General features: G+C 46.1%; 1 protein-coding gene across 2 annotated transcripts in view; it reads right to left on the reverse strand.

Moving 5' to 3' along the window:
- LOC133511121 (microtubule cross-linking factor 1) overlaps positions 1–24,415 on the reverse strand; it is a 39,143-nt gene that overhangs the window by 5,781 nt on the left and 8,947 nt on the right. Inside the window, exons 4-14 of one of the 2 annotated variants that reach the window (XM_061839754.1) lie at positions 16,607–16,660; positions 14,659–15,999; positions 9,827–9,952; positions 8,577–8,672; positions 7,259–7,486; positions 6,985–7,101; positions 6,036–6,203; positions 4,355–4,606; positions 3,500–3,784; positions 3,215–3,294; positions 1,085–2,507 (exon numbers count right to left, since the gene is read on the reverse strand). In XM_061839754.1, the coding sequence (XP_061695738.1) occupies positions 1,085–2,507; positions 3,215–3,294; positions 3,500–3,784; positions 4,355–4,606; positions 6,036–6,203; positions 6,985–7,101; positions 7,259–7,486; positions 8,577–8,672; positions 9,827–9,952; positions 14,659–15,999; positions 16,607–16,660 (4,170 nt within the window). The remainder of the gene's footprint in view (positions 1–1,084; positions 2,508–3,214; positions 3,295–3,499; positions 3,785–4,354; positions 4,607–6,035; positions 6,204–6,984; positions 7,102–7,258; positions 7,487–8,576; positions 8,673–9,826; positions 9,953–14,658; positions 16,000–16,606; positions 16,661–24,415) is intronic. The other variant, XM_061839755.1, reaches the window with a different exon arrangement.

The raw sequence follows: 24,415 nt of genomic DNA on the forward strand, positions 1-24,415 counted from the left end.
AGTCCCCCCCTCTTCTCTGGTACGAGTTAATTCCCATTTGGTGTACAGTATACACAACTCGGACGAAAGAACTCAAGTAACGTAAGGCGAAAGTTGAATTCGCATCCCGTGTGAACGCAGTTTAAAGCGTTTGTGGAAGATTGTTTTCTCAGAGGCATGCCCCAAAAAAAAAAAAGTCTTTCTTTGTTCTTCTCTTGTTAGAGCGGACACTAGCTTGTGTTTGAATCGTCTCATTTAATCGTATCTATTATTATTCTTATCCCGCTTGTCCTCTCTCTCTTGTCCGCTACACCGCTACCATTTTCCCCCTGACAATTGCCTGTGTAATTTAGCCAAACATAATAGCTACCCTGCTAGCTAACATACTCGCTGCAGCGCGCTTCAGTATTCATGTCAAAAGAGCTTAACCAAGCGGCCAAAAAAAGTCATTTAATTAGCCAGCCCCTCAATGATTGTGTTAATTCTATCATGCGTCAAGTCTATGACGAAAAGTGTCGATAAGCCACGCTTGAAAAGACGCAAGAACTCTGCTATGTTGGCTTGAAGAGACCAATTAAAAAAATATATATATATTTTCCAATTTGGTGGGGCCGTCAAACACAAAGACATTTTGTTTGCTATCAAATTTGAACCACACTTTAAAAACACGAATGATGAAGTGACCGTGATTATTCCCCCACAGCTTTTCAAATTGTGATTTCTTTCTTTCTTTTTTTTTTTTTTGCTTTGGTGACGATTGATTCTTATTAAGAGGATTATCTGCAACTTTACCAGAAATAATCTTCGGCTAATCCCGAATTACGATGAACGGTTCCGCTCATTTGCGCGCATGATCCGTTTGCGTCGCTTTCGTTTGGTCAAGAGAAATTCCAGCATTTCCATTAAAGAGAAACTTGAAGCTTAGAATTAACGTTCCCTAATCAAACTGAAATCAGACAAAAATAAGATCATCGTTGTGGCCCAAAGGGGTGGGGGGTGGGGTCTTAATTTCTGTACAGCAAATCATGAACATCTGGGTGAATACTGTATGTATAGATATCCGTTCATTTGTGTATTAGTAAGAATCAATACTAAGTCTATTTACCTCCATGCATCCGGGCTGTGCTCTCTCCGGGTCGGCCATCTTGCCTCCCACTCCTCCCGCCTGAAGCCTCCTCTCGTCTTGGAGTTTTTTGTTGAGGATGCGGGCGGCGTTCTCGGCCAGCGTGTACCCCGGGGGCGCCGACAGGTCCTGCCGAATGCTCACCACCTCGGCGTTGCGGTCCCCTTCCGTTTCCACTATCAGCTGCACGGGGCTGGGCGAGCGGCCCCTGGCGCTCTTGGGGTCGGGGCCGGGCTCGGCGGCGGTCGCGGGGCGGGAGTGGCTGGGGGACTTGTTGAACTTCTGCATGGCGTCGTAGACGACGGGCGTGTGGTCGATGATGTTGAAGAGGCTGGAGAGGCCGTCGTTGATGGTGGTGTGGACTGGGCTGTCCCGCGTGGTGGTGGAGCGCGCCCACGCCGACTCGCTGTTGCCCTTCTGAGGAGTGGTGGGGGTGGCGGCACGGCTGGTGTTGGGTATCTCCGCCTTGTTGGACGAGGACATCTTGCGCTGAAGTTTGGGCGAGCCGTACTTCGGAGAGCAGCAAGGCCGCTCGAACTTATTCTGGATGACCGGTGAGTACTGGACCTTCCGGGTATTCCGCGACGGAGACGAGATGGGGGTGCCACCCCCTTTCGGGGTGAGGCAGCGGTGGGGGCTGCTGGTCAGGTTCCTCAACAGGTCCGTCTGCAGACCCACGCTTATGGTCTGCGTGGTCTGAGTTCCTCGCGTGGTAAAGCCGTTGGTTTGGCAGGCCGTGTCCCGGACCACGGGTCCAGTCGGGGAGCAGATGGCTTTCCTCACCGAAATGGCCACCTCCTTCATGTCATCGCTCATGTTCCGAGAGAGCTGGAGCCCCAAGGAGGAGGCGTAACCCACTGTGGGGCAAATGGGGGACTGGTTCGGCGAAGTCCTTAATCCCCCAGATTCCAGAAGGCCACACGGCCACCTGCCGCCAGTGAACACCTCATCGGACCCGCTGGGCGCCTCCCCGTCGCCCCTTGCCTTGCTCCCCTTTGTGTAAAGGAGGTCAGACTCTGGTTCTGGTTCAGATCTGGTGGGGCTGTGGAGGATGTGGACCCCAAAGGCGTCCGCTCCCACGCCCGCCCTGCTGTTGAGGGTGCTGGTGGTGGTCAGGCTGGCGCTGGTGGTTAAGAACCAGGAGGGCGGTTGAAGGGACTCCCTGACCGGGTCCGCTGAGGGCTTATCAACCCACGCCACTCGAGCGGAGCCCGGGTCGTCGGTGGCGGATGATGGGAAGTCCCAGCCCTTGTTGTTGAACTCCTCAATGTACTTGAGGTCATCCGGCGAAAGGGGCGGGGTGACGTCGTCTTGGCCGCGCTCACCGTGGCGAGTTTTATCGGGGAGGAACGGTGAACTGTCCATCAGACGTTGGAAATCGCTCATGGAGCACACCGACTTGGCTCTGGATGGGATGCACAAGCGAAATGGCTCACCAAGACTTAAGATCAAATCAAATACATTCCTTTTTAGCAGTCTTCAGACATTAAATGCAACACAAAGTGCTTCATTTAAAGGGATAAAACCATAAAAATACAAAAATCCACACCACCCGTCCCTACATTGTAAATGCAAACGCACCCATGCACACGTGGCCGCGTGACCAAACACACCCACACGCAGCACATTTTGACTAACGGGTCAAATTGCGGCAAGGCACTCAGCGTCCAAGTGAGGAAAGACAACTCGTGGGAGTCTTTCACACTACGAGGTGCCACAGACACCACCACAACCCGAGTAGACTGGGGTGAATGCTCCACGTTGAGCAGAGCCCCCCCACAGTCTGGGAAAACTGCAGGACGACATCCTCGTGGGCAGACCGAACACACCTCCCGGCATGGAGCCGCCCACAAGGAGACACTGGAGTAAAACCATTTCCACCTCAAGGTCACTTTTAGAATATAGAATTCTTGGCACTTGCAGTTCCAGGAACTAAACGTTTCTAGTCACTGTAGACCTAAAGATTCCTGGACCCCTGGAAGTACTACCCTCCAAGCAGGGCCTTATTTTGCCCCCCAATGAAGTACCCCAGAATGGAAATGCACGATAAGTTGTCTTGGCATGGGGTCAAGTCTGTCAGTTTTTACGTGAATCTTGCAGCCGCAAGCTCACCTGAGCAAACTTCCCCCGCCCATCTCCTCATCAGGATACAACTCCGCACCGCCTTCCCTCTCGGATATCACGTTGAGGGCCTGAAAGAAAGAAAAAGTGTCATCACTTGTTTGTGGAGGATTTGTCCTCCTCACAAAGAAAGAGCGTTTTTTTTTTCATCTGCACATTCATTTTCGACCACTTAATCCTGGACTCACTTTGGACTGGTTGCCAGCCATTCGCAGGACACATTCACACCTAAGGTCACTGAGCAAAAACTGAAGACAAAATCCCAGCAAGTTTTACCTCCTGCATGCAGGGGAACCTCTTCTCACCCTCCAGCCTGCAGGGCGGGGGGACCTCCAGGCCGCCGAGGGGATCCAGAGACAGAGCGTCCAAGAAGGGACTCTCAGATGGGCTTCTCAGTTTCGTGGAGGCAGCCCCACCTTGCTCCGCTAGCACGGCGTCCGAGTCAGAGAGGGAGCGGACGGGCGGCGCCGGGGCCCGCGGGGAGCGCGGTGAGCGGGCGCCGGTGCATGAGCCGCCGTCCTCGGCGCCCTCGGCTCGACGGTAGTTCAGCTCTCTCTGGAGCTGACACGTGGACACAAGTATTGGGACACTTTTTGTTTTTTTTTTTTTCCCCAGTTTGGTCTGTTGGGTTCTTGAATTTCCTTTTCTCAATATTAGTTATTAGTAATTTAAGTTACTAGCACATTGCTTAGTAATTGTAAAAAAAAAAAAAAAAAGTCAAAACGTTCTGTTAATTTTTCTTTTTTTGTTCAAATATTTTTCCCATTCGTCCCCATGCATACTGGTCATATAATAATGAGTTTTGACTATATTTGAACAGGATAATATATGTTTTTTAATTCTATACATTTCAAATTAAAAAATTCTTTAATATATGTATTTCAATTTTTTACAAGTTTGTTATTTTATAAGTTTTATATTACAGTGTATTAGATATTTTTACACATTTTAAATCAAATATCTTTTCAAAATGGTGAAAATATTATGACATTATACAATAATTAAATCAGATTTTTTTTTAATTACCCTCCAAAAAACAACTGAGGAACAAGTAAAAAAAAAAAAAAAAAAAAGTCTCGCTACGTAGTAATTGTTTTTAGAAATGAAATGAAATCCTGCCCGAGTGCTCACCCTGTCCACCACGTGGTGGAGTTGGCGGGTGCCCCCGTCCCACTCCTGCCTCTGGCGCTCAAAATGCTCCAGCAGCTCGGCCCTCTCGCGGCTCCACCGCTTCTCGCCGTGCTGCAGCCGCCAGCGGAGGTCCAGCGAGGCGCCGTGGCTCTCGGCCAGCAGGCGCCGGTGCTCCTCGCGCTCCCGGGACGACACCTCTCCTTCGCCCCCCTGAGCTTGGCTTGGCGTTCTCCCCCGCGCCTCCTCCTCCACCTGCACAACCATTTGGATGGAGTTATGGATGTATGTTATGTATCTAACGCGTGGTAGATCGGGGACTCCCAAAATGCGGTGTGCGCAACCTCATTATTGTAAATCAGACATTTATATGCGCGCTGCTGTGAGCGCCATTCGTGGGGTGGGGGGCGTGTGAGATTCAAAGTGAAACGCTGGTCTCATATCATAATTAGACATTTGCATTGTCTCACAATTACGTTGTGTGACCTTTTCGTGCACCAACTAACGGCGTCGTGTTTGCCAGCTAACAATTCCCATTACTCATGGCTTAAAGGATCCTTCCGACCAAACTGCACCAGGAAACAGGATGCGATCAGAGCCGGAGCCGTCAATTAGCTCCCACGGAGGCGCTCATTGACCCCGCCGTGGCTCCGTGCAAGGATATGGATCGTGCAAAAAAAAAAAAAAAAAAAAAAGCAAAGATTAAAATCCAGCCTGGACGGATAATCGCCCTCCCGAAAATCCCCCAGAAAAAAAAAAACTTGCATAATTGGTTCCCACTGCTGTGTGCTATTCAGCAAGCTCTGAGAAAAGTTGTGTGTATTTGTGTGTGTGTGTTTTATGATGTCATTAAAAAAACACATAGATGACATCAGAGCGGCGATATGAATTGATACATCACAGTTGGAAAGTAACAAGCGCATCTTGGTGGAATTTTCTACAAAAAAAAGCACTTCAAACATCTAAAATCCTTCATAACAAATAAGTGAATAAATTATTATCTTTTTTATATTATTAATATTAATAATTAATTTGTAATGGGAAAATATACATTTGATGACTTATCCTCACAAGGGTGGCGGGTAGTGCTGGAGCCTATCCCAGCCGTCAACAGGCAGGAGGCGGGGTACTCCCTGAACTGGTTGCCAGCCAATCACAAGGAAAACAGAGACAAACAGTCACACACACAATCACACCTAGGGGCAATTTAAAGTGTCCAATTAATGTTGCATCTTTTTGGAATGTGGGAAAAAACGCAGGCACGGAGAGAACATGCAAACTCCACACAGGCGGGTCCGGGATCGAACCCGGGACCTGTGAGGCCAACGCTTTACCAACTGACCCACCGTGCCACCCTGCTTACATTTATTGTAATAATACACACACAAACACACACTATATAAATATAGATATACTGTGTATATATATGCAATAAAAGAAGCCTGATAATATTGTAAAAAACAATTTTAAAAATCCTAAATATTTCTTTAAAAACATGAAATGGTAATTATTATAATGATTTATTTTTCAAAGATAAAAAAACCCCTTTCTATCATCATTATTTTTTTATAATATTGATGTGAGTGAGGAGATTCTACTACTTCCACCCCCACCGCACAAAGTGCAACACGTTGGCTGCGGGCCCTTTTAAGGTGGCACGAGCTGCGCGGCCATCTGCGCGTACCTGAGCGAGCCGGCACTTCATCGCCGCCCATTTCACCTCCCAGGCGGCTTTGTCGTTGGCGTAGGCCTGCTGCAGTTGGCAGCGCCGCGTGTCCTCCTCGCGCAGCTCCTCGCGGAACTGCTCGAGCAGCGTGCGCAGCGCCTGCAGCATTCGACGGTTCTCCACAAACTGTGAACACGATGGGTGTAAGTGATCATTAAAAAAATAAAAATAAATGTTTTCTGATCATTTTGGCATGGTTAAAAGAAGCTTACAAGTAGCCGTTTCTGCCTTTATGAGTACTAACATTGACAAGTTTGTAAAAAAAAAAAAAAAGTCATTTTTTTAAAAAACAATTATTGATAATTATTAAGAGATTATTAACATTGTAATAATAAATTGTTAACATGGAGTGCCTTTGGATATTCTTCACCAGTTGTTAAGATAAAAAAATATATATATAAACCTAAAAAAATAAATAAAATAAAACACATTTAAAATGATTTAAAACTATGTAATATATTTGAATCAAATTTAAAAAAATAATTACAACTTCAGAAATAATTGTTATTTTGAAAAATATATATTTTTTAATATTTATTTATAAAAACAAACAATTAATTAATTAATTAACAATTAATGATCCCCATACAGAGAAACCCCCCCAAAAAATCATATAAAAAAAAAAAATTCAAATTGTTTTTTAAGTAAGACTGTAAATATAGTATCCATCTTAAGTATAATAATTTTTCGTTATTTCTTTTAAACTATGTCAGGCCAATGAAAAACATCTGCGGTTTATCATAACTCTCAGTTCAGTACAAAAAAAAAACAGAATGAGGTGGGGCGTTCGTGCTCAGCCGCTTTTCCCGTCTCATCCTGTTTTGGTGCTGATTCTGGATTTTTGGTTCATTTTAAGAGCGTATTTTCCATCCGCTGGATCGGTGCAAGATCCAGACAACGGGATTACCTGTTGCTGGTACTGCAGGTGTCCATCGGGCGACACGGACGGGAGAACGGACCCTCCGTTGCCCTCAGTCTGCTGCATCATCCCGCCCAGCTCGGGGACGCCTTCCAACTTTTCCACCTGGACAGAGCAAAAATGGCATCGCCTTCAATCGCAGGACTTACACAGTTGAGATCCCGCAAAAGAAGACACACTTGCTCTCCTTTATGATAAATAATGATCTGAAGTTTATCCCCCTCCATGCTCACTAAGATGAAGTCCGACAATATCTGCTGACCTCAGGCTGCACGCCGTCGTCGGGAGTTGCGCCGTCCCTGCTTCCGAGCCTCCAGCGCACCAGGATGGACTTGAGCTTCATGTAGAAGATGGCCGTGTTGCGTCGGAACAGCCGAATTTCTTGCTGCAGGGACGCTCGCTCCTGGGCCCAGCAAGCCTCCGGACCCTGGAGGAGGCCCGGCAGCTCCAGATGCTGGCGCTGGGGCTCCGAACGTGAACGTTCGTCTTCCTGTGAAAACAAAGACGTTGGGGATCAAAACATAAATAAAATAATCGCACTCCACTAATAGGAAGTCAGGGGGATTTATTAACTCAACTACAGATGCGGGAAGGTGTCGACTGAAGGATGGCTTTATATATAAAAGCTTTTCTTGCAGTCTTGGCTGTATATTACAATTTATATCATGTGAAAGTGGATTTTAAAACAGAAACGGCACAAAAACACGGACACAATATTACAGCGTGACGACACAGTCAGTCTACTGGAACTCAACTTGTCGATAAAGTCAAAGGGAGAGATAACGGCTAACTGCAGATGGTAACTAGTAAAGGGTAAACTGAAAAAACCCTACATACTAATGACAAATGCTCCTGTTTTGGTTAGCAACTGCGTACAAAAGGGCTCCAGACTTATTTTTAAACTGAGGTCGACTGAGCAAAACAAGTAAGTGGCGGAACATAAACACGAAGGTAAACGAAACTGCACAGCGACCACGTGCTAAAGCCTAAAGAGAGACTAAATACTAACGACACTGCTGTTTTGGTTAGCAACAGTGCTCAATTAGGCTCAGCAATGAACTTTTTCAATCACGTAATTCCCGGCCTACAGAGTGCACCTAGTTACAAGCCTCACCGAGTACATTTGTAAAGGAAATACCATTTGGTACATACATATGCCACGGCCGTGTAAAAGCCGCAAGTACCCACATTGAAACATGAGATATTTACAAAGTAAGACGGTACACAGAAAAAGTTTAACACTAGCGCCGCGCTAATGCTAGTGCTAACGCAAGGACGAACCAGTAAATATCACTGAGACACGCCAGTAACACAGCAGCAACATGCTAGCACAGCGCTGACGCTAGCGTACCGCTAACAGGGCCGGTAAAAGTCCCGTCCTCGGCACATATATTCCAACGGTCTCATTCTTACCTTTTCTGCTCGAGTGCCCTCTTGTGGCCGTTAGAAAAAAATGCACAAATTAACTGGATCACCGCATAAACCGCAGGGTTAAAACCGTGTGAAAAAAGTTGCGGTAGTTTTATTTGAGAAAATATAATTGAAATAATTTTTTTTTTCCATGTCATTAATTCTCATACCTGAGGCAAGGAGACAACTGTAGAGTCGCGTTCGTCCGGCGCGATTTTCATCCGTTCCGGACGAAGGTGGACGTCGAGGGGAGGCCCCTCCCGCAGCTGCGCGCATCATAAGTGAGACATTACTTTTTTTCATATGAAAGCAAAACGAGCATTTTGAAAAAGGCACTCAACTCTCTAATATTACAGGTTTTAAATTGTAAGAGAAAAAATATTTGGGACAAATATTAACACATGACACTCCCAATTTTACACACAAACAGCAGAGATAGATTTTTTTTTGTGTGTGCATATTTTCCATAAACATGCAACAAGAGACATTAACAACATTTTTTTTTTTTGGGGTGTAGCGGAGAAAGAAACATGACAGGAGAGTCAAGGAAACAAAACGGATAACAAACGTACGCTCGTGTTAAAGGTTCTGGAACGGCACAATTGGACCTGGCCTGCCGGTCAAACGTTTGCGCTAATCCCGCCTCATTCCCTCGCCACCTCTCGGATTATGCAAGGAACGCACGCAGATGTGCTGTAATAGTTACATCACATTCAAACTATTGTACACTTGAGCTGACCGTGTGTGTGGTTACGTTACTGACGCAAAAAGGAGACCTGAATCGCGATTCTTTTTTTAAAAATTGTTATTATTAGTTTTTAAATCAATTTGAGCAAGAAGGCAAGCAAATTGAAGGGGGAGGCGGCAGTGGGGAGTGAAAATAGCGGCATAAATACATGAGGTTTTGTAGTCCGGTGTTCAGAAAACTACTTTTCAAAAAATATTAAAAATGCATGTATTATTCCAAATTTAGTAGTAGTAGTTACCATATTTTCTGATATCGAGACGCAGGTGGATGGTTATTACTTAACTGCAGAAGGTACACGGCATCTGTTACTAGTGAAGCATTAGTAGAGGGGCAGGCTTTAATTTCTACAAATGCATTTAAAATGACAATATAATAGCTGTTGCTGTATTGCTAAAGTTTGTGACATTTATAACTTTATATATATATATATATATATATATATATATATGTCTTCTACCAAGAGAGGTAACTTTTCCTTTTTTAAAATATTTTTTGGATGATTTCAATGCAATTCTGTCCAGTGAATTAAAGAACTTGATGATATTTTGTAGGCGTATTTAAGGAAATAATAACTGGGTTCCAATTGTCCACACAGTCCTACAGGTAGAAGGGAGGGATAGAGCATGTAGGGGAGAGGGGGTGGGCAAGTTGTGGGGTGTGGGCGTCACTGACCTCTCCTCTTAAAAGCAGGGGTCTGTGGTACCTAGCGAGTCCCGCGGCACCTCCCCTGCTCTGGCTGCGGGCCTCCACGCATCGCTCCTGTCCTACTCGCCACTCCAGCTCATCCCTCTGACCGGACTGTGAGTGAGGAAGGGTGGGCGGGTGGGGGTCCGGGAAGTGGACAGTGGGTGGGGAGGGTGTGGAGGGTGGTGGTGGAGGAGATTGTGGTGATGTGGCATCGAGGACAAAAAGACAAGAGGACAACAAGGCGGGTGAGGAAGAAAGAACGCGAGCGGGAAACAAAGAAAAAAGAATGAATGGCTCATGAGTACAAGCAAAAAAGAAGGGATTTCACGGCGGGGGGAAGACGGGGGGTAACTAAAAAGACAACAACAGGCTAGAGTAGAAAAAACAGCGCAAAGAGGAAGACCAACTTAAAGATGACGGCATATGACAGAGATGAGAAGAGGACAAGAATGAGGATGAACAAAATGGCGGGCTGGAACATCTGAAGGGGGCGGGAGGGGGTGAGAGAGAGTGTGTGTGGGGGGGGGGGGTTCAAGGTGGTTTGGGGGGGAGGTGGAAAGAATGCAAAAGACTCGTTATGAAGCGCATGCAATGACGGACATGTGAGTCCAAACCAAAGCAGCTGGCTTGAAAAGTAATCATGGCAAAAAAAAAAAAAAAAAAAAAAAAAGGTGCAGTGCGATAAGCGAGCCCCTAAAAAGGTGGTCAGGAGCAACAAAATGGCCGCTCAACATGCTCGCGCAGGAAGAAAGTTAGCATCAAACTCAATTTATTTTAACTACCAACTTAGATGTAGAATAAACCTCCGCCTAGCCGGCATTCACCGTTTGCAAACTCACCTCAGATTTTTTTTTTTCCCATGGACTCTAACTAGCAACTATTCGTTCCACCAATTCCTGCCTATCAGCGTATTTTTTTTCTCTTTCTGTAACGTCCTAAACACCCTGCCGCTTAGTAGCTAGCTAGCTAGCCTAGCTTGACGGTAAACAGTAGCGTGATGGAAGATTCCACTTGAAGTCAAGTGATGGACAGGAAACGCTATTTAAGGCGTTGACACCAGAAAAAAGCAGGGTGGTAAACTTCTCAAGGAGATGAAGAGAAAGGTTCGGATCGCATTTCTCAGTGGTAGACGTTAACGGATAGATAATCAACAAAAAATGAAGCGTAATATGCAATATCCACGTAAAATAGTGCTGAATTTTTCAAATCAAAATGGATTGTAGATAGTGTACTGAATAGATTTTTTAAAAATGATTTTCTTTAAAAATCGCGATCGACACATTGAGCACCCCTGATATAGTATTTTTCTGGTTTAAACTAATATAAAACATATTTTAGGACGTTCATTTAGTGGATGTGCGCCAAAAAAATGATACGGTCCTGCAGAACCCAGAGGACTGCTAGCAGACAAAAGAGCTGACCCTTTTTTTATTTTTTGCTTTGAAGAAATAACTGACAATGTACTATTACCCCCGCCTAAGAATTAAAAATAGTACGGTTCCATGACGTCAACCTGGGATGGCGACCCTAACACAACAAATCAGTAGCCTGCTAGCTAACATAGGGATGGAGCATCAAAAGAGCCTCACTTCTGAGAAATTTTGTCTGTTTTACGTTTGAGTCGTGACAGAATCGCGCCCCCTACAGCAGGAGTCCTACATCCTTACCTCATTCTCCGTAAGACATGTAGTATGAAAGTAGCCTGATAGCTAGCAAACAGACAAACAAGCAAACACAAACAATATCTTGCTACAAGATTTCATTTCTCTTCTTGACTTTTGAGTCTCCATGCAACCACCCCCGACCCAGTACGCAATTTAGAGAGTCCTACGTCTTTACATCATTCTCTCCATTAGCCAGGAAGGAACCTGCGGGCTAACAAATATGCAGACATAAGACGTAAAACAAAGTCATTTCCACGATGTAAATAATTTCCGGTTTTTGACATTTGAGTCATGATGTACCCGTCCCCCTAGTCAGCCCCCTCAAATACCAGGACACAAATTACGGTAGAGTTATACGACCCTACGTCATTGCTATGAACCAGGAAGTAGCCCGCTAGCTAACAAACAGACGGACAAGAAAAGACCCATTTTTGTCCCCACCGCAAAAGACAAATGGTGGCATTCTATGTCCTATGACCCAGAAAGGTACCTGCTAGCTAACAAATTAAATTACTCCACAATTACTTCACTTTGATTTGAGGATTTTTGTTGTTGTTTAACTCATAATGGAATTTTAACCCTTGGCCAAGAAAAAAAAAAATGGCACGGTCCCACGGTCTTGTGTCCTTTTTTTTAAACCAGGCGTACCCCTGCTGCAATATGGACAAGCAAGCGAGGAAATATGTTGAATACCCATCCCAGTTTTGTTCAACCCCCGGTGGAGATCAGACCGTCTAAAGGCCCGACCACTTCAAACTTGTGAGAGCTGCGAGTGCAGAATCCACCCAGCTCCGTCGGGACTCAGCCAGTGAGCTCTGCAGGAAGAGGAGGACGAGGGGGTGGGGGGAGGGATGAAGGCAGCTTCCCTACTCAGCCCGCACGGGCGGTCGGAGAACATTCCCGAAAGCCGACGAGCTCCCTCCGTCATGCAACCCCGCGTTACAGCCTTTTTGTTTGCCGACACACAACGTGACGTTCGTCTCCTCGGCGACAACGTACAACACAAAACAGAGCCGCAGACATAAGAGGCAGGCCTGTTCAGAAGCCATCCGCCATGCAGTCAAGTCAAAAGACGCTCGGGATCGCGGCCAAGCGGGCGACGCGTGCGGGCGGCAAGCGAGGGGGCATGTGCATGTGCATGGAGATGTTGATGGCAATGCGGCGGTGGCGGGAAGTGATGGCGGCGGGGTAAGGGGTGGGCGGCGGTGCCAATGTGGTAGAGCTGGGTGGCTCCCGACAGGCGTCCAAACATTCTTCTTCTCAAGAATTCAAAGCTAACTGAACGCTACACTTTTCCAATTTTAGGAAGTCAAGTAAGTCAATTCAATGAAATTAATCAGATCTCAAAAGTCAAGATGTCAATATGTCAAGTTTCTGTTGATCTTTTTTTGTATAAATGTAAATGGTGTACTGCATCACTCCATCACTTCTTCTGGTGTTTTGCGACTACGTCATGATAGCTTAGTAAATTAGCATTGTTTCTCCATCTTTCTGCTGTTAATTTTTCTTTGTCCTTCTTTCGTGATGACGACACTTGTCATTAGGTCACCTTTTGGCTGTCGGGAAAGTGACAATTAAGTGGCTTATGCTTGGTTAAAACGGGGTGAACTTTCACCTTAGCGGATCGGTGTTTAGCCGCTAGCCAGCAAAGCTAACCAGTAAAGCTAACCAGTACAGCTCATAGCTAGCTGGGGCACCACAGTGGAAAGCGGAGAGATTCCGTGACTGTTCAATGATTACTTTTTTTTTTTTTTTTTTTTTTTTTACAATTTGGTGTTTGGTTCATTAAATCCATTCATGAAATTCGTGTCAGCTAGCGTCTGAAGCGCCTTGGTGGCCCAACGCCACGCTGTACAGGCCCCGGGGCGCGGTTAATGTGGGACGCTGGATTTTTGTTTTTTTTTAAATATCCGGAACAATCAGCGTGATGGGCATAACGAGTTATCCTCCGGTGATTTGTGTAATTAAAAAAAAACGATTACAGCCCTGTAAACCGAATTGTCCAATTTCCGGTTCAATTACATTGCACACGCTCTTGAGACTTCCTGATGTGTTCTGTTATCAATTTCGTGCCAGTCTGTCCAAACTGGCGTCAGGGCCCAATTTTTTTCAAACTTTCCAGCAGGCTACATGAGTGAGTTTTGCATGATTGTGTTTGGCACTCCTAAAATAAACACATTTTTACCAGGTGCTGGTCAATTTTCATACACGCCGAGGCCCCCAAAAAGAGTTTGCATCACTTGCTTACAGGTTAAATTCGCACACCGCACACCACAATCGTTGAGCTATGGTGTCACGCTATTTACGAGACAGAAATTGCCATTCCGCAAATGCAACCCTGATAAAGATTGTAGATCAAAATAACCCTGCAGCCAACTAAAATGAACTTTACAGTTCGGTGGAAACTGTAGCTCCTTCGATAGTTTAGGATACTCTCAGCCTGTCAACAATATTCCATCTATTATCAAAATGGAGTTGCTCATTTATTTGATTTACAGTTGCAGTAGTCTCATCATTCTGCATTATTTCCTTGTCTGTTGTCGGCTAATGCTGGCCACTTGAGAACTCTCTGCACCATTGGCACAATTGTCGCTGTTCCAGATTATCGCACTACTAGTCACTTTAAATTGCATAGATTTCTAGAGGAGTCTACACTACTTGCACAGGTGGAACTGAACCAGATTATCCCACTAAGTATCCCCTCAAACTACTATAAATTGCTGAAGGACTCTATGTCCCAAAATTGTATTTCGTTACACTTACGGTTCAATGACCGAGACAAATCCCTTGTTTTTGACGTACTTGATAAAGATGATTCTGATTCTGATCTGGTGTGCCTCCTTCTGAGCTGACTTAACGAGGAATACTGGTGACCTGTTGGCCCGACCACAGAAAAACTTTGAACTTAGATCTCACTTATTCTAGATGGAAATGTACACCGGCTTGCCCTTTTCTATATTTCCTCCTGCTTAGGGTTAACTGGAGCCTAACCCCCGTTGGCTTTGTGTGAGAAGTGGTTTACACCCCAAACTGTATGCCAGGCAGTCCCATGGCAAAGTCGAAGCTGACATTTAAAGATACAGTACTGGAACAGTACACGTACGGTGGCGTATGTCGCATCTGGAAGGGCAAAGAACGGCCAACTGAAATTACCTGGAAGTCCGTCATCAGGTCTCTCCCGAAGGTGCCTATGGGAGAATCCCGCGACATTGAGGTGACCGTAGACAGGAAACTGCTGGACTCTGTGAGGTTTGGCATCGGGGACAGGTCATCTGTCCTGTCCTTCAGTCCATCACCAACATGTTCCAGTTTCTCCACGAAGATGTGTAGCTCGGTGCGGAAAGCTTTCATGCAGGTATTGATGGTGTCCAGGACTTGGGGATCGCCTCCTCCCTGCGGACCCTCTGCCGTCGTCACCAGGAGTTTGCCCTCGAGGATCAGACTGTCCGTGTCAGTGATTAGACGGTCCACAGACTTCCCAAGTCTATCTGCCTCTCTTTTCAAATTGGCAAAGGATTCCCGTTCCTCCCTGCGGCGGTTGGCGTGCTCAGCAGGGCTAAGCTCGATGCCATCTGAGGGCCGGATGCTTCCGAACCCCGAGGTGGTGGTTTTCTCAAAGAGGTCTTCAGAATCGCTCTCCCCGCCAATAGGACCCTCCCTCTTGGGTTGGAGGAGAAGTAGTCGCCCTGCCTCCTCGTCCTCAGTCGCTTCCCGCCGACCGGCGTCACTGTCGGCGTCGCTGTCTCTCGGGCTGCCGGTTCTCAGGCCCAAATGTGCCGCCAGGTCGCAACGCTGGACGTTAGATAGGAGAACCCGGTTCTCGTACTGGAGCTTCATCACTTTTCCGCTTAACTCGTTTATCTGCATCCTAGCAGATTTCAGCTCCTCCATCATCATCCCTCCGCTGGAGCCATTAGTGGGTTTAAATAATCCCCCTTCACCACTGTCCTCGCCTTCCGGGCCAGAACTGAATTTGAAGCGATTGAGCTCAGAGGTAAGCTGCCTGTTGTGGTCCTCAATCTCTGTGATGGAGCGACGGAGCAGCTCCGCTTCCTCCTCCACAAACTGAAGGTGACGGCGGAGCTCACCGGCCGACTCAAGTACGTCGCCGCCGTAGGGGGACGAGGGCATGCTGGAGAAGGGCTCCCGGCCGAAGCAGTCTCGCTCGTACTGGCAGCGGATGTCGTCGTTCTCTGCCCTCAGGCTGCGATTCTCCACTTCCAACTCCACGATCTTCCTCCCCAGAATGTTGGCTTCCTCCTCCACCAGCTTGAGGCGCAGTCGAAGCTCTGCCTCGCGAGTGGAATGGGGGCCGCCGCCTGAGCACTCGGCCAAGGGAAGAGGACTGTCCACATCCCCATAGACCGACTTGTACTTCTGCAGTTCTTGCTCCAGTTCGTCCTTCTCCCGGCCCAGCTTGGCCATTTTTTTACGCATAAGCCCCGACTCCTCCTTAGCGAATTGGAGCTGGCACCTGAGGTCAGAGCTGTCCTCCTAGTGGTGAGACACTTTGTTAAAATAATACTTCTTTCACCCAGAGATCGGAAAAATAAACGAATTAGAACCGCAAGAAAAGATTTGGAATTGACTTATCTTTCACACAGAACCTGGAAAAATACAGGTGACAAAACACTATAACAAGGCATCCCGGTATCTAATAAGTCGATATCATTAGCGCCGGCGACAACTGCTTTCAACACAATAGGATTTCTAGGTTTAATAGCTTTCTGCTATTTTTGTCTAGTTTCGTGTCGTTTATGGTTCTGAAACTAACTCAGAAAACTGGAAGGTGAGGTTGCCCTCCTCAGGTGAATAAATGAAGTTAACGTCTAAAAATAGCAAAAAAACGTTTCAAAAAATATTAAATTAATGAAGAAAAGAGCCATCCATTTTCCAAGCCGCTAATCCTCACAAAGGTCGCAGGTGTGCTGGATCCTATCCCAAGCTAACTTCGGGCGAAGGGTGGGCTACACCCTGAACTGGTCGCCAGTCAGTCAGAGGGCACATATCGACACTGTGACTCAGTGGGAATTGAACTGACGCTACGTGCACCGAAGCAAATAAAATTCAATCTTTGGTTTTAAAATAATTTAGCCTTTACCTGGCTGGTGGATTTCTTGTCTTTAAATGAGCCCCCGCGTCGTCTCAGGGCAGTCTGTAAAATAGCAACAAAACGACAACAACGTAATTAGGACATATTTTATCTTATTCTGGTATCGACAGCAGAGGAGACGTAAAATGAGAGCAGAAGATGACGTTCAGGAGCGGAGATCCGCTCGAGATTTTATCGATAATTATCCGTAAAAGATGGAGGCAGCAGAACATTAATCCTCGATCAGAGAGCTTGCGTAGCGTGAAACATTTCCGTCGTCAGGTCAACGTCTCATGACGGATGGAAGTCTTTCAAGTGTTGAAGGCAGACCGGAGATCAGATGGCGGCCATGTTCGGAGCTCGCATTAACTTTTTAGATTAGTCTTTTAGGCCCCGTGAGGAACATCCGGATGAGTATTGGGGAGATTCCGTTCTTATTACTATCATATTCAGTTCCTCTGGGGGCCTGGATCGGCCGTCTGAGACCTAAAATCTCACGAACACGCCTGTTTAAAAGTGTGAATGACAATAAAGTTGATTGTTCCTCATCTTTAGTCATGTCGAAGAATTGGTGAAAGGCCAACAGGAGGGTTTTGTTCCCAATGAGTCATCCAAAAGAAGTCCAAAAGTAGACCTTGACTCAGTCGCTGGCTCAGAGACGGCAAAGAAACGCCCACTTAGCAACACCACCAAAACATTAACGTAAACTGTGTGGGAATGCGGCTTTATTTTCCCGTGATACTTCAATTTTAATTTTATCGAGCTCCACAAGAGTGTTACTCCCTCTGGTTGAATGTCCATCATCATATGCTGTATATTTATCCATCATCCATTACTGCCAAAAACAATTATCTCAGCTTGGTTGTGGTTTAACTGACGAAGGTTTTGGCTTCAATTGGACTGCGGTCATCTGAAGACATTGCTAGATATAACTGTCATAGTCATATTCAATGTGGAGTTCAGTTTTTCTCCACTTGGTCTTCATTCCTACACTTTGATTTAGAGCTCTTGACCATCATTCTGCTCCTCCACGCCGATCTGGGTCGCCTCAAGATTGTCTTGGTTTTAGTCAGAGCAACAGCATTCGTGACATTTGGAATTTTACAAGCGAATTCATCCAAAAGCGCAGCAATCGCATTCACAAGTTTGCGGCACAGCTATGGTCTCCAGAAATCAATCAACCATTCATCGTCAGTATCACCTACCCTTCTTTCTCTCCATCATTCTATCATCTTTTCATTCACCTCCACAACGAACATTCTGGTGAAGACGTCTTGGCCACACGGTCCAAGGCGGCTCGCATCCCCTCACTTTGGCGCCCGCTGAGCGTCTACAAACACAACTGCTGTTCTCATTCCTTGCCATGGTGACAGCTAATCTGTCTGTCTGGGGAGATGCCGGATTAGACGAAGCCTCTCGAGACCCCTGACGACCGCCGGTGACGAGATCATGGTTTGCTGTAATATACTACAAAGGTTTCAAATCAATTGCGCCCTTGCTCTGAACGCATCATAACCCTGAAGGTTGACGACAGTGGTCTGAAATGTCACTTGCACAGCGGTGAGCTGGGACATCCACCGATACTTGGGTTGCAATAACGTGATAATCGCAGCTATTTCTACAGATAAAACAGGCGTTGCAGACGACATCACCATGGAAACGTCCACAGACCCACGTGTAAGCGGCGAGCGCCGGATGTTTTCTGCCCACTTTAATTCACTCGATGATGTCTCCAAAGCTAGATATGTACACAAGATCAAACTCTGTGAAGATATCGATCTGTATACTCTCCACGACCACGTACTTTCAAAGGATCTGAAAGACTTCCCTGAAGTAGAATATCGGGACAGTACAAATACACATGCATGATCAGAACAGACTTTCAAATAACCATTTGCCTTGTGTACTCGAGCTTCGTTCAGATCTCTACGTCGTATATTTGCAAGCCGCTTTTGATGCCGTTTCTTCGATAACTCCAATTGTATCTCCTCCTTCATTCAATCTAATCTTTGGAACACGGAAAAATCGCTTCCCAATGTCTCTGTTTCCGCGATTTCGACATCCGTAGGCGCAACAAAAATCTGGCATGATGGACGACGGACACCTGACAACTTGTCTGCAACAATGGCCGTCAAGTACCCGGATGAACGAGCGTGACGTCACGTGGAACCCAGCCCTTTGACCCCTGGCATTAGCTACAGCTCCCATACTGTGACAAAAGTCATTAAAATGGATTTTAAAGCTCAATAGGGAATTAAATTTGCACGCCTCCAAGAAATGCCAGAATGTACGTGAACTACAACTTTCCTGAGACTGTAGCACTTTCCGTCCAAGCTACCACTGTGATTAAAAAAAAAAAAAAATCATAACGCTCGTTTAAAAAGGCATAGAACATCTGAAAGTTTGAAGACAAGTAGAGAAGTGCCAAAGAACAGGTGCTACTTTTGACAAGTACTTACTAAGAAGCTTCAAAGAGAGTGTAGCATACAAGCTGCCAAGTAGCATGGTTAGCATCACCGCCAGCTAGCTTGGCAGGTTTTGCCTCCAAATGCGGGTGGAGGACGACGGAGAAGGAGGACACTGCGGCGGCAAGACTGGTGTCGTCGCGCTCCACTAATAGGATTTAATGGGGGGCTGGGGTGTTAAGGGGGGAGGGGGAGCAGTCCCCGAAAGGGGGCGGGATGGAGGCACAAAAGGAGCTTTTGAGGGCAGCTGGATTCAGATAAAGCCATCTCTAAGACTCGCACACAACAACGGAATAAATGTCGCTATAAACGGTTGCCGGGCCGATTAGAAGTGTCGGATGCGGACGCTAATCCATTTCAGTGGATTCATTAACAGCGCGCACGCACCCCAAGTGGATGTTAACACTACGTAGATAATTAGGGTCCAAGCATGCGGTGGGGATGTTTCGTTTTTATTATCAGTGGCCAAGCAAAATGCCAATTGATAAAAGGAAGATTAACGCTAATAGTTAAGTGTATCATAACTAGAATCACCGAAAAGGCCATTTGAAGAATTCTGGACTGATTTGGTCCATTTTGCTCGATTGCAACCAAATGAGGCTACTAAGTCGCCCTCGTCCTGTTTTGTGGAATGCGGAAGTTGGCTGCGTGTAACACCTCGAATGAAGAATTTTAGGTTTCGTCCTGTGGGCGGACGTGAAAGACTTTCCACAATGCGGGGAGACGATGATGTGGAGCCCCTGCATACTTTGCACGGATCACACTGATCTATTTTCGGGTTGCGGCACTCGCAGTAAAAGACTACAGCAGACACACACACATTTTGTATTTTATATATATATATGACACAAACACACCACCTAAATATAATGTATAGTCCATCAGGCAAAAGATGCAGCGTGATGGAAATGCGATGTTGTTGATGCAATGAGCACAAGTGCAAGAAAGCAGCAGGCTGCGTATAAAATTAATGTAAATAGGTCACACAAGCAAAGATTTCAACAACCTAAAATTAAGGTAATCGTTATTAACGGCTTTTCTTTTGGGTTAAGGACGACCCGTAAAAAAAGTGCAAGGATTTGTTCTTTCTTCATAATCCTGCAAGTTAACAAAATCCCTAAATAAAGTCAGTGAGTAACAGACTTGAATGCTAAGTGGCTAGCAAACTGATAACCAAACTGACAAACTACCTGATGACCTAATTAACAGCGTGACCCACAAGACAACTGATGAGCTAAACAACTGACTAACAAAGTGACTGGCTATCTAACCGACGGACTGAATAATGTACTACGCAACTGACGAACCAACTGACTCACAAATTACCGTAATTTCCGGCCTATAAACCACGACTTTTTTCACACCCTTTCAACCCCTGCGGTTTATGCGGTGATGCGGATAATTTGTGAATTTTTGCTAACGGCCGCAAGGGGGCACTTGAGCGGAAAAGGTAAGAGTGAGACCGGTGGAATATATGTGCCGAGGAAGTGACTTTTACCGGTCCGGTGTGACGGTCTGAGCGCTCCCCCGTGCTGAAAAGTCTCCTTGTGATTAATGCGCATGGTTACTAACGGGGGAACTCTGGGTACGTAGCAGACGCTTACTGGGAAATCACCCGGCGTAATAGTTGCCCTTCTTCTACATAGAGGGAGCTAACATACGTTATAACACTAACTCTAACCTAACCTTAAAACAAATGTTAATAAAATGATATACACATATATGTACATTCGTTGTGTTTGTCTTTCTGAGACGTCCATAGCGAACATGAACACTTGCCGACAAGTTGTCGAATGGCACATGTTGAATCATGGGTGGAGACGTTTTAGACTGGGGGACGTTTACAAAATATACTTGCATTTGCATTAATCGCAAGGGGATTTTTCCGCACCTGGAGCGCTCCGACCATCACACTGGCCCTGTTAACGCTGCGCCAGCTGTTAATGCCGTGTCTCAGTGATTTTTACCGGTATGTTTGTTTTTTTTAACCGGCCCTGTTAGCGTGGCAGTGCTAGTGTTAGCATTAGCGTGGTGGTGCTAGCATTAGTGCGTCGGCGCTAGCTCTAACTCTTTCTGTGTACCGTCTTTCTTTGTAACTATCTCGTATTTCAATGTCGGTTTCAATGTGGGCACTTTCGGCTTTTACACAGCTGCGGCGTATGTATGTACCAAATGGTATTTCCTTTACAAATGTACTGGGTGAGGCTTAACCGGGTGCGCTCTGTAGGCCGGGAATTACGGTAACTGACTGGATAGCTAACTATCTAGCTAGCCAAATGACCAATTCACCGACTGACTACCTGAGAAAATAACTAAACTGACTAAAAAAATGGAGTAACCAACTAATAATTTATGAGTAACTAGCTGATGTCTTGAAAGTGTCATCACTAAAGTCAAGATAGCGCACATGAACGCGGGCCGTTCGTGTATGTGCGCCCGTGCACGTGTGTGTGGTGCTAACGCCATCACAAGAGGCAACATTTGTCAGCGAGACAGGCGGGATGCGGCATTCCCCGAGGTCGCGTCAAGGTCAGGCCTCCCCCCAATCCCCCATCCCCAGAGGAGGAGGCGAGCGTCTCGTAAACAACACAGTCCTGTCGCGGATGAAACACAAAGACGTGAATTTGACGTGACATCAGACAAGGAAAAAAATAACGCAAGAAGCTCTTTTTCTTTTGTTGTTGTTCTTGCAGTACGCTTGGAGGAGGCGGCGAGTGACTGAAGTCATTCCGGATGATAAACGTCCACCAGGTTCACAAGCGCAGCCGTGAAACCGTGACAACGCACGCTGTTAGTGTGATGAATAAGTAAGCTGTTCTGTGTGAGCCGCCCAAGGGAAAAACTCGCCCGCCGCGCCCGCCGCCTCTCCTAGCTAAGCCGCCGCTGACCCCGGCCGGGGAGCCGACACGCAACGGAGGCTGGCACAATGGCGCTTTAATGGGTCGTGTCGGTGTACGTGCAGCGGCACCCAAAGCTGATGAAGTTGCCCACGCCGCACTAAAACAAGGCGGCAAGCGGCGCGTGAAAAACGCAACCAGCAACACCGGCCGGGGCAGTGAAGTTTTCGATCACGTATCGTCGAGGCGGTAAAATACTTTTCTGGGACTCGGTCAAGATAGAATCGGGAAAAGTTTCGGAGTGATCGGTGTCTTAAAAGTTGAGAGAAACGAAGGATTAAAAATAAAAAGTGAAGTAGCGGACTAAGTTTATCAGGATAAGAGCGAACCAGAGAGATAAATGAGTCCTCTTATTTAATAATGTCTTAATGTCTGCACTATTCATATCCTCTCCATATTCCGGCAATTACTTTCGTGCAATGAGAAGCAGTCTTACGTTCGAGCTTGAAAGCGTGAAACTTTGGAGAAGATTCTTCGAGGACCGGGACTACTCAAGCTAAAAAAAAAAAACGAATCATACTACTGCCATTTTGTTTATTTTGTGACGTGATAAAAATGTGACACGAATCCCAAGAGGGAAGGACAAAAGCTGAAAGAAGCAGAACCACAACTGCGACCAACGTTCCCTCTAATTTTCGACGTGTCTGAGCAAACGCGCTACGCCCGTGAGCGCCCCCTTTGACCACTGTGAGCAACATCCGGCGCATGCACTGCGGTCAGATCGGTTTTATCCATTGAAGTTACATACATCATTAAAAGATTCAGATTACAGCATTTACAATACCATCAGAAAATTTTAAGAACGATTTTTTTGTGTTTTTGCAAACTTGAACAATGAAAATGTCAACAAACAAAAAAATAAATTGCTAACCAAACAAGCCAACTATGAACTGTAAATTTGAAATGTCGTCTCCAACTTTGTTTGATTCCTTTATTTTGAAACCACAATTATATCCTCGTCTGTTTTTCTTGGTGTAAAAATCAATTATTGCTTGCAGAAGATCTTCAGCAATGCATGTTGAAAGCCGAATGATGCTACCAAACAGTTTTTAGATTAATGTTATGTTGCCTCCTATTTTTAAAATACAGAATTCGCTTTTTGGGCAATGTATCGTCTGTGCTTTCATCCTCTATCAGGCTGCGCCAAGGTAGAATTTTAACATTATACACCATCTCATCCTGTACTTTCTACGTTGGCTTCAGACCAACATTCATTAAAGCAACAGCATTTTTTTTTTATTACTATCTCGAGTAAACATAAGCAGCATGTCTAAGTCGTCTTTGCTCTACGTTTCTACGCTTTGGACCAGACCTTTTTTACTCAAAAAAGAGAAAATCTCCTCCAGTTTCACCACTTTTCTTCATTATTATTATTATTTATTATTATTATTATTCACATACTCTGACATTCATTAAAGCAACAGCATTGTTTTTTTTAGTTTTGCCATTATTATCTAGAGTAAACATAAGCAGCATGTCTAACACGTCTTTGCTCTACGTTGCCCAGACTGTGCTTCTAACTAAAGCACGGGTGGTGGGCGGTGTTTGTAATTATGAGTGCACCCCTTTAAGAGCGGGAGGTGGGCGGTGTCAGGTAAACAATGAAGTAGAGTGTGTGGCGTGGTTCACTGCACTGCATCGGTTTTCATGTGCGCTACAAGTGCGCAATTGCACAGGTGCGCAACTTCGAGGGAACATTGGCTGTTACCTGTGGAATCGTGTCTCGGGATTATCGATCGCCTCGTTGGCCGGACAATAATCGTCTGCTGGACTCGAAAATCTTTTGTGAATTGGCTGACAGGACCATGAGGTGCCAAAAACGTGCGATTAACGATGAGTTGAAACATCTCACGCCGACGCCCAGTAGTAAAGTTGACTCATTTGATGAATCGTTTCAACCCCGACTCACACACCGACCGGAATTCAGTCCGACTCAAAACAAGAAGTGAAAGGCCTTTTTAGTCAACAAGAAAGCACAGATAAACCTCCGGAAAAAAGGGGGCGTGGGGGGCAAACGGAGATAAGGGGGTACTCATTAAATGAAGCTCCACCCCCGCAAAAGTCTGCTTTCAGTGTTTGCATGTGTGTAAAATGGCCAAACAAAAAGACTACGAATGAACGCCAGACAACAGAAGGTTACTTGTGCAGGGGGGGGCTTCAAATTGAAGGGGTAAGGGGGGTGGGGGGCATCCAGCTGGTTCATAATGAGGCCGCCCTCGTGCCCCCTCCGCACGCCTCTCGTGCGTGTCCCACGGCTCGCAATTAGTCGCTAACGATGGGGGAGGGGCGGAGAGCGTCGACTGCGTGTCGTTATCGCCACCCGACAGACAACGCGGGGCGGCGAGATTAGCGCTACGGGAAACACGGGGGGCTGGGGGGGATGGATTGTCTGGGCAAAGTGCATTGAACGCATCACTCAGAACCAGACCCGCAAAGTCAAAGGGTCTTCTATGTGG

The sequence above is a fragment of the Syngnathoides biaculeatus genome, chromosome 13, assembly GCF_019802595.1.
Source record: "Syngnathoides biaculeatus isolate LvHL_M chromosome 13, ASM1980259v1, whole genome shotgun sequence".
Classification (NCBI taxonomy): domain Eukaryota; kingdom Metazoa; phylum Chordata; class Actinopteri; order Syngnathiformes; family Syngnathidae; genus Syngnathoides; species Syngnathoides biaculeatus.